The sequence below is a fragment of the Cydia pomonella genome, chromosome 22 (genome assembly GCF_033807575.1).
Source record: "Cydia pomonella isolate Wapato2018A chromosome 22, ilCydPomo1, whole genome shotgun sequence".
Classification (NCBI taxonomy): Eukaryota; Metazoa; Arthropoda; class Insecta; order Lepidoptera; family Tortricidae; genus Cydia; species Cydia pomonella.
In genome coordinates, this window is record NC_084724.1 from 3757207 (window position 1) to 3767808 (window position 10602).

The window sequence follows — 10602 nt, forward strand, 5'->3', positions numbered from 1 at the left end:
TTAAGTGAATTCGGGTTAGCGAATTTCAATTTGTGTCTTGGCCATAATGTCATATTTCATATTATTCATATTTCATTTATTCGTTGGAAGGGATTGGCTTCAATTGTTCAAGTCTAGGTCAGTGTTAAACGTGTTGAGTTCTAACGCCTTTTTTGGGGTTTCCTGAAAGAAAATTTGAGAGATATGTTAAAAATATTGCCTATCGATATTTGATAAGTTAGTAAGTATACCAATGCTTGCATATATTTATAATCCCTAAACCGAGAACTGGGGTCGTAAACCATCACACTCACACTTGCGTGGTCACAATAAGAGTGGACAAGATAGTAATATGACCTCGGTTGGCAATTTGGCTTGCTGATATAGCCATCCTGAAGTATTTTTTACTCCGAGCAACTGATCTAAAAGTGGAAGCAACTGATGTGGGTGCATATGTTGACTCACAGCCTCCATTTGGTCCACAGTCTGACCTGACATAGAGCAGAATTTTTAATATAGGTACCTTTCTGAGGTCGCAGAGTAGGATGTTGTTGGATAAAAGTTTTACCAACTTTCTTCTGCCCTTTTCGGGTCGTACCAGGACGATTAGTTGTCCTTACTTTTAGATGGGGACGCGTGGTACCTGTGGGGTGGCGTTGAATATGCATGCCACTGCCATGGTGTTTAGCAGGTGGCAGTGTGTAATATTTACGATATTGTCGGTGTGTTGTTGTCTGATAGATGACTGGACCTGCAAAGCAGGATCCTTTTGTAACTGGACGCGTTGAAGAAGTTTCGCACGCGAGAAAAACTATAATTCTTTTTTAATACCTATAATAATAAAAATAATAATTCAGCCTATATACGTCCCACTGCTGGGCACAGGCCTCCTCTCATGCGCGAGAGGGCTCGGGCTATAGTCCCCACGCTAGCCCAATGCGGATTGGGGACTTCACATACACCTTTGAATTTCTTCACAGATGTATGCAGGTTTCCTCACGATGTTTTCCTTCACCGAAAAGCTAGTGGTAAATATCAAATGATATTTCGTACATAAGTTCCGAAAAACTCATTGGTACGAGCCAGGATTTGAACCCACGACGTCGGACGTCATATCCACTCGGCCATCACCGCTTCTAATTTTAATACCTACTGTCGAGAAATTAACTGTCTCGCACGATTTACAAGATAATAGCTTGTGGTGGACGCTGAGAGAATACATGCCATTTTTTAAGTAGGTAACTGACCATTTTTGCTATTTGATCAACCTCGAAACCAACATGTATGAAACCGCCAAATCTTTTTTTTACGATTTAGGGGTATTCAGTAAAAACGTCGTTCAGGATTAACAAGAAAATACTTAGAAAAGAATCGATAGCCAAGCGTTGAAAAACTGTTTGAATATTATTCCTTCTTTCTATGCTTTTACTACGTACCTTTGTTTCGCACCTGTATTCGTTTATTCTCATTAAATTTAGCATTTAAGGCCTTATTTGCTTTAATACCTCTTAAGTACTTTGGTATAATGTTCTTTAATCGTTTTGTGTACTGCTTTATAGATCTCTTATTTCTGACACGATAGGCATCAAAATTGTGTTGCCATTTTTTCATGACTTCTAAGAATTTTTGCTTATTCACTTCTTCAGCCCTTTTTCTCACTTTATCATTTACTATATATGACTTTGGCTTCATTTTACCTTGAACATATTTTAGAAAATCGTGTTTTGAATTTGAAAATGCGTTTTTGATATGATGCCATAGGGATCCTGTTTGCTCATCTCTTCGCTTAGGTACTAATGCTTTTGTTACGATTGTATTAATAGCGAAATTTTGTATACGTTGATCGATGCTGGTTAAATACTTCGAAATGTCTGCAATTAAATTCTTGCCAACGTACTCTTCAATAAAGCTCATTCGTCGACTATACCCAAATTGGATACAAACTAAAGCATCTTTTATTTTGTCTATTCCTTGCGAAAGAGATAAATGCAATAATTTCATGTGATATAGGTGATCTGATGGATTGAGTGTATGCATGTCAACTGACATGTTTTGCCATTCTTCTACAAGGGATGTTAACAATTTGGTTAAATTAAAATTTGGATCTCTTATTGATGGATGAGTATCAGCAAAACCTTTTACGTATTGCTTATTGACAAGTCTCTTCAAAATATCCTTAATTTTAGATGATAGAGGACTTAAAGCATTTGTGGATAGCCTGTCGTTATCTATCATTACCAGCATTCTTGTGAGTGCTCGCTTTATAAGCTTTATTTGGTAAACATTACTAGTACTTGGCTGGAATACTCTTCGTTGAGGTTTTGGTTCAGAATCATACATTTTGTGTATTGAAGAAATATCTATCGATGGTGTATTATTTATTATAAATCTGTTATCTATATTGCTATAATTTTTTGCATGTTCAGTTTGTCGATAATCTCTAAAGTTTTTCATATAATAAGATGTTAACGCAAATAATAAAGGCTTAAGATTTGAGACCCTTTCTGCAACAGAATTTACCCCTAGTTTTTTAAGTTTTATAATTGCGTAAATATCTCTTAATGTATCTTTCACATCCCTTTTCAAATTACTCATATAGAAATTTAGCATATCAACTCTCCAGTTTCCATTTTTATTAGCATTGTCGTCAGAATTTTGCTTGTGTATGATATCAGGAACGCTTGAATTCGTTTGATATTTCTTGAGTAATTTTAGGAGATTCTCTCTCACGTAATTTAAATGATTAATCTCTTTTCGTTCATTACCAATTAATACGGTTACAACATCTATAATGTGTTGTATTTCCTTTTCTGAATACGTTACGTTTATTTTCCTGATGTCAAAACTTGGTGTCGCGTTTCTTGTTTTTGTTTTTTGGTTTTCTATTGTTTTTGTTCGATTTCCTATTGAAGTCTCATTAACGTCTCTTACATTTCTTTTTAATACTACAGCGACAGAATTAATATCAGATGGCTGTTTGTCGGGATCAATATCATCAATATCGGTTAAAATAGCATTAATACTATTCGGTTGATCATTTGAAGGTTCTAAAACGAAAATAAAGTAATTTGTTATGAAAATATACATTAGCAATTGTTTTAATGATAAACATAATAAAAGTCAACCAAATGAAGTATTTTTAATATTAAAATAGAGATTTAGAAACTAATATTTTTGTTTCCTTACCATTGACATAAGACTTTTCTCTGATATATTTTTTTAGATCTTTAAGTAATTTTATATTTAGGCGAGGGTTATCTACTGGCGATTTATCATCTCTGCCTTCTTCAATATTCCTAAGCATTTTTAAAAACTGATTCGAATCATTGTTTTCGTATTTTCTGCCATAATTCATATCGTTTCCCGAATACTTTATAAAGTCTTCTAAATTGTCATTACTTAGTATATCATCAAACACTAAGGTATTCATGTCATCAGTTGTATGATTTTTGGTTGAAGCTGTAGCTGTCACTGAAATAAAAATGGATACTTATGACAAATTATGCAGGAAGATTAAAGATATTCTTAATAAGCTATTTAGCATTGTTTGAATGAAACCAGGACTAAGATCTAGGGTAACTTTTGCTAATTATGCTTACTCTTTGACAGAACTAATCTGATATTTTGGCTTACTTTCAAGATATGCTTAGTGTAAAATTCATCATAAAATAGTAAGCATACTTTACCAATAGTTGTAGACCTTGGAGTAATACCGTTAATGACTTTAACATCATTTGGTTTGGAGACGCCCATCCAATCTATGAGGTCATCGAACATGCTACGTGTCGACGATTCTTCTGAGCCTTCATAAGATCTCTTGTATCTTGATGCTAAAAATTCAGTATTATCAAGAACTATAGTAGATAAAAAGAAACCTTTGTCAAAAATATAATAGCTGTTACAGGGATTTGAACTCAGGACCACTAGCTTAGAAGAGTCGAACAAAAGTAATTCTGCACCCAGTAGGCAAGCAGTGTGAAAGCGCTACCATTATAAACGTCAAATAATTATGAAACTATGATATAATTAGTATTTTATGCAACATGCATAATAAGGTTCCTTAAAATTCAAGGGCCAGAGTATTGTAAAGAGTGCAAAAAAGTTTTATTTTAAGGACCTTGCATCTTTCAACTTTATTAATAAGTATGTGATTTTAGGGAATACTTTACGTTTAACATCGTTTAAGCTCTCAACAACCGATGTGATTATTCGATGGTCGATGTCCAAATGTAAGTTGCTGCACTTCGAGGTTTCACTACAGTTCCAGTGTCCTGATTCGTCACAGTCACACGATTTGCAGCCTAGGCAAATATTCTCTGAAAGGTAAAAAATTAATCTAGATTAATTAATTTGAAACGTAATAAATATAAGAGCCTCGGTAGAGAGTACCATTTTGTACCTTTTGGCGTTGAAACTCTAGGTCCATGGGGTCCCAGCGCGCACAAGTTTTTTGGAGAAATCGCGAAACGTCTGGTTGACGTAACTGGTGACCGAAGAGCTGGCGGCTTCCTCGCACAACGTATCAGTATTGCGATACAACGAGGAAATGCCGCCAGCATCCTTGGTACAATGCCTCAAGGGCCTATTTTAGATATAAGCTAGTTATAGTATTCATCTGTATATATCCATTATGTATATTGTTATTGTCAATAAATAGAATTACACATCTAGATTAAAAGCATTTCATCACATACTGTGGAGGGTTTGTTAGTAGTTTGAGTAACATTCATTACTAGGGAACAAATCGAATAATTTTTCACCACACCCGCTCCGAAAGGTTCTAGAACTATTCTTGGAAATCAAAGGGCAAAGTTGCATTGTATCATGTAGATCGCATGCAAATTCTAGTTGTTTCCTTACGTAGTAATTTGCAAGTTTTATTATTATTATAAGTTGTAAAGCAAGTTGCAGAAAATTATTGAAATTTCTGGAAACTTTCATGAGAAAATGTAAGTTTCCACTTATGAAATTTTCGTTCAGTTTAAGGAATATTACTCAATGTTTTTTTATGTACCTACTGTTAACAAACTGTTGTGTATTTAATATTTACGTCACTCACGGCGTATTTTTCAAGTATGATAGAAATCTTAACTAAGATTTGGCAATAAACGCGAAGAAGAAAATACCAAGAACAATTCATGGGCACTTTGCAATTTTTGAAAATTCTCTTTGGCTCATTGCAACCCTCACGTTACCTACATAGGATGGTATTTTTAAATGAAAATTACCTTTTTTTGAATGTTACATATTAATAGCATTAATTTGGACTAGCTTTGTAATTTTACAACTAGAATTTTTATAGCAACTAACTCCAAGTGGTGAACATTTTTGAATTTTTCTCGGCAGCAAAGTTTGTTTATCAAGTTCTGTTCTATTCTATTCTAAATTATAATCTGAGATAAGTCATATATGAAAGAAAAAGTCACTAAAGCCTTTAGTGCCTAGGGCTGGGGTCGAACATGCGTCTTCTACATCGCGGTAGCACTGGGCACCAAAGCTCGGAACCGGTTTTAAAAATAGCGGTAAATACCGGTTTATTTTGGTTTTACTCCGAACTTTCATAAGAACGCGAACGTTTTAAGAACTTTATTGTAACCTGAATAAACAGGCATCGACGAGCGACGAGACGGCCGTACGGCCGGGTGGTGTGCCGCGTCATACATCAACTTATGAAGAAACCGGTTTTTATTGTTCTAAACCGGTTATTCTGACAAGAACTTTATGGAAATGTTCTCTTAAAAACCGGTTTAAGAGTAACGATTTTACGAACTAAACCGAAATTAAAAGGTTTTGCGCAAAGTACATGTCTACATGATAACGGTTTGGAAATTTAACCAATTTTCCGAGCCTTGCTGGGCACTACTTAGAGGTCCTGGTTATGGTCTTTATATCTATTTCAGCTTAAGTTAGTGCCCGCCGTGTTTAATAATACATTGTGCAACGAGGGGGGTAAGTGAAATTTTGGATACGAGGGTGGTAATTCCCGACAGACGCAGGCTCGAGGGAATTAAAGACCCGAGTTTGCAATATTCTTACCCCCGGAGTTACACGCAATGTTTTTCATCAGACTTACGAAGAAAAAACTAAATTTTAAGCGAAATAATTCTTAAATACGGTGACATATCAAACATTCGTCCGCCATTTTGTAATTTATTGGAAGGTGGGGCATCGAAGGCACAGATCTATTCGGCATTCAGCCACGATTGAAAACTGTGTAAACATATTTTAAACGGCTGTTAAATTAATCAAATTAAATAATTTTAAACAGAAACAAAAATATTAAATTATAAACGTTAGTATTTTAAAAGTAAAACTCATTTATGCTACTTGGTTTGTATGGATAAGTGACATAATAAAAAAAAAGCTATAACTCCCTAGGGAGCTACAGCTTTTTTCCACAATCCATTAATCCCGCGGGAACAAAATGGGCCTTTGTCCTTCAGCACACCTACATGAAATAAGATCTTTTTCGAGGAACTGTGATGAAAAAAGAATAATACTTATCCCAGATTTTTTGTTTATTACTCAAACTAGTAAAATACTTACTTTATAAGTATTTTACTCGTAAAATTGGATTACCTTTATTGCAAGTTGTATACGATGAGATGAGAGGAATACACTTATTGTATTCTTTTAACGAATCTGTAAATAAAGTTTGGTTTGAACAAAAAGTAAATAAGAATGTAAAGAAATGTGTTTAAATGGTTATAGATTTTTTTAATTACCTTCCAACAACAAATCATACATCATTGAATCCATTTTTGTTTTCAATCCATCGTTCACGATTTTCTGTAAAAAAGTCAATTTAATTTTGAGATTAATTATATAGGTGAAGCGCGGTAAGAGTGTGCGACTTGCAATCCAGAGGTCGCGGGTTCAAACCCGGCTCGTACCAATGAGTTTTTCGGAACTTATGTACGAAATATCATTCGATATTTACCAGTCGCTTTTCGGTGAAGGAAAACACCGTGAGGAAACCGGACTAATCCCAACCAGGCCTAGTTTACCCTCTGGGTTGGAAGGTCAGATGGCAGTCGCTTTCGTAAAAACTAGTGCCTACGCCAAATCTTGGGATTAGTTGTCAAGCGGATCCCAGGCTCCCATGAGCTGTGGCAATATGCCGGGACAACGCGAGGAAGAAGAAGAAGAAGAAGATGATTAATTATATAGGTATTTAGAGTCAGACCAAGATAAGTTGGCAGAGTTTTGATAGCCCAAAGAGTACAAGTGTTATTTTAAACGTCAAACTTCTATGAAATTATGCCGTTTTCTTAACACTTTCACAGGCTGGGCTATCAAAATCGCTGCCGAATTAGCTTGGTCTGACTCTTGAGTGAGTCATCCTCTAGTTTACACGGTAGACGAATTACGGTACCTATATCAAAAATCTGTGTTTAAAAACAAAGACAAAGCAAGAGATACCATTCCATCTTCCTCTTCCAAGACGTAAGTAATACCTGCTGCGTTGTAGCCACACCGTTCCATGCTAAGGCACTCAAACTCATAGCAGATCCGTGGATACTTTTTATAGTAAAATATCATTAGACAGAGATAGATACCATTCCATCTACTTCTTCCAAGACGTCAGTAACTGCTGCACTGTAGCCGCACCGGTCCATGCTAAGACAGTCAAACTCCCCATAGCAGACTTGGCAAGCAACCTCATTCCGACGAAAAACTCGAGGGTACTTCACGTAGTGAAACGACAGCGATGGGTCGAAAGCTGAAAGCAACAGGTTGGTACTTATAGCGTGGCTGTAGCGAGACTTAAATTCAAGATTCCACATTGTCTACTGTAGCGAAACGCGTTTTTTTTTAGCTTTCGCTTTACCCCCCCCCCCCCCCCCCCATGCGGAAGGCAGACATTTAGTTTAAACGATCAAAATAGTGATTTTTGTGAACTTTGTAAAAATTAAATTTTATATAGGTTGTGATACAAACTTGATTTTTTTGATAAATAGGGATAAATTATACGTGTTCTGCAAAATATCTTGTTTTACTGCACTACCTACTACAACCTACCTTGCTTGCCTACAATGTCAAATAACTGGTAAGTACCTATTTTTTTGGCTATAAAAACACAATTTCTCAACCGGACAGCAAGCTGTCATGTGTAATTCCTAAGGAGAACTGCGACCTCTGTTTATATGCCGTGCCAGACAATGTTTGACCAACCCTCCATACAAAGGGCAAAAATGTTTCGCGTCAAAAAATATTGTCTTCTTTTTTTTCCTAATAAGAACACGATACTTTCGCACTGTTTTTGTTACCTCTGTATATTTAAAACGACCACGCCTTTTTGGAAAGACTCTTTATTCTTAGAAATCAATGACATGTAATGCATTTGAGTTGTTTCCTATTCTTCACATTTAAGCTGGTAGGCTTTTTTTGTAAGTACCGTAAAATGGGGTGAGTAGGGATAAAACTGAAATTCAAACTTTGATAAAAGTTTATTTTTACATGTGGCAAACTGATTGTTATACATAATAAATATTCCGGTCGTTTGAATTTAAGTTTTTTTTTTAATGATATTTGTGTAGTTTCATTTCATAACTTTTAAGATAAATACGAAATAGTAGGAAATCCCAGCTTATCCCGTAGTAGGGGTGAGGAGGGATTTCCTATTAAGGTGAGTTTTGAAAATTGTTGGATCGACACTTTGGGATATATAATTTACGTAGCAGTACCCTGTAAAAACCAACTCACCCCTCTGTCATCCCTCCTCACCCCATTCATAACCCAACTGCCCTCGTAATCCCTACTCACCTCATTTTACAGTGATAATTTTCACCGACGATTATTTAATAGGTTTGATTTGGATTAGATGTGTAATGCAATGATATAGGTAGGTAGTAGGTAGGTTTTATTTAGTAGGGAAATTAGTTTAGTTCACTTGTCTCAATATTAGCAGAGGTAAACAACCCTGTTAAACAAATAACTAATGATGTTTGTGAATGTCTTAAATGTCAAACTCACCGGACACAGCGCTGAGCAACGCCAGCGCCAGCGCAACCAACATGTCTACGTCAACATTGGCGACTGTAATGTAACGCGAAACTCTGTTATTGGTGGCACGGACTTGGACTGGTGACTTGCTGTGAAATACCGGTCTCTATTTTCTCCCATGAAGTTTTAAGTCATAATTATACCTAGAGATTTTCCTAGCACGAACGTTATGTTGTTAGTGCTTGATAAAATAAAAAACATCGACAATCCTGTTATCGATAAGTAACCCTTCACCTTAATCATTGTTCATATTCCCGCTTATTTATTTATTTATTCGTATGACATCCGGTATGCTCCCATTACAGCAGTGGAAGTTGAAAAATCTTTTAGTCAATAAAAGTGGATTTTTTCAAAGACTCAAAGCACTTTGACGTCCGAAAATATGTTAAAAAAATGATAGATTTCTTCTAGAATCATGTAAAAGGACCTGGATGGTGGTTTTATTGTGCGATATCTATTTGGAGGGCAATCTTGGTATATTTGTGTGTCATAGATTTTCATTTAAATATGAGGTATGTAGGTAAAGTAATAATAAATTGATAGTTTCGTAATTCTTGTTCATTTATTTCCAAACATGCCACATTTGTTTAAGACATTATGACAGTTATAAGAAATCGATAATACAATATATCGATAAACTAAATATCGGAAGGAAGTCTGTTGCGTTGCCTTGTTCGTGCTAGGAAAATCTCTACGTCTAGTCATAATGCATTGTTTGTCCGCATTTTCGTTAGCCATAATTTGCATTTTCTCAGAAATCCGTACCTTTTCAGGTTGCCATGAAACAAACCTAACCTAACCTATAGGATAACCTAAGGATATTTCTGAAAAGTTAACGGTTTCAGAGTTATGACTAATGATAATATGACTATCATTACATTATGACTTTCAATAATTATGCCAAACAAAGGGATCCGGTAAAATCCTTGTCGATGAGGTGTTGCATTGTAGTAGCAATGTGGAAGTTGCTGACCGTTCTCCAAATTTTCAAAATTTCTGGAAACTTTCATGAGTAAATTCTTATCCAAGTTTCCTCTTAGAAAGTTCCCTTTCAGATAAGGGATTATTACTCAAGGTTCCTGTGGATGACTGTTTCATTTAACAATATCGTCTCTCAAATTCGTCTATTTCAAGGGCCTATTTTAGATATAAGCTAGTTATCATCATCATCATCATCATCGTCTCCTAGCCGTTTTCGGCCACAGCAACTACTTTCTACCGCTGAGAGTGTCGCTGGTGCGCTCTCAGGTGACTGACGTAGCCAATCTTAGCAGCGAATGTGCGGCCACACTCGCTGCAGGTCAGCACCTCTCCGACGTAATTATATGTTATGGCCATATGTGGTCTGGCCTTTAGCTCGTCACGCTTATCGTCAAGTTCTGTGCGTCGCCTGGCTTCGAATTCACGCACCTGCGTCTGCACCATATGCCTCCACTGTGGACGGTCACCAGCTAGACTCTCCCATGTCGTTGGTTCTATATGAGCTCTCTAAGCTAGTTATAGTAATCATCTGTATATATCCATTATGTATATTGTTATTGTAAATAAATATTTATCAGTGTCATATAAATCGAAAGTAAGAAATTTTGGCAATAAACGTGCAAAAAAAAATACCGA

The 10602-nt window shown here is 35.9% G+C and overlaps 1 protein-coding gene across 3 annotated transcripts; it reads right to left on the reverse strand.

Moving 5' to 3' along the window:
• Positions 1 to 85: 85 nt before the first annotated feature.
• LOC133530230 (uncharacterized) lies at positions 86 to 10127 on the reverse strand. 3 transcript variants are annotated; one of them, XM_061868097.1, is made up of 10 exons: positions 8956 to 10127; positions 7539 to 7702; positions 6705 to 6768; positions 6559 to 6621; positions 4149 to 4295; positions 3666 to 3809; positions 3166 to 3450; positions 1416 to 3026; positions 503 to 730; positions 86 to 162 (listed from the first exon to the last, which is right to left on the reverse strand). In XM_061868097.1, exons 1-10 carry the CDS (start codon positions 8996 to 8998, stop codon positions 125 to 127), a joined length of 2787 nt encoding a protein of 928 aa, XP_061724081.1. In that variant the 5' UTR covers positions 8999 to 10127; the 3' UTR covers positions 86 to 124. The 3 variants fall into 3 exon arrangements, with proteins under 3 accessions (XP_061724081.1, XP_061724080.1, XP_061724082.1); XM_061868096.1 differs by lacking the exon at positions 8956 to 10127 and having other exon boundaries at positions 7539 to 7804; XM_061868098.1 differs by lacking the exons at positions 503 to 730; positions 8956 to 10127 and having other exon boundaries at positions 7539 to 7804.
• Positions 10128 to 10602: the final 475 nt, after the last annotated feature.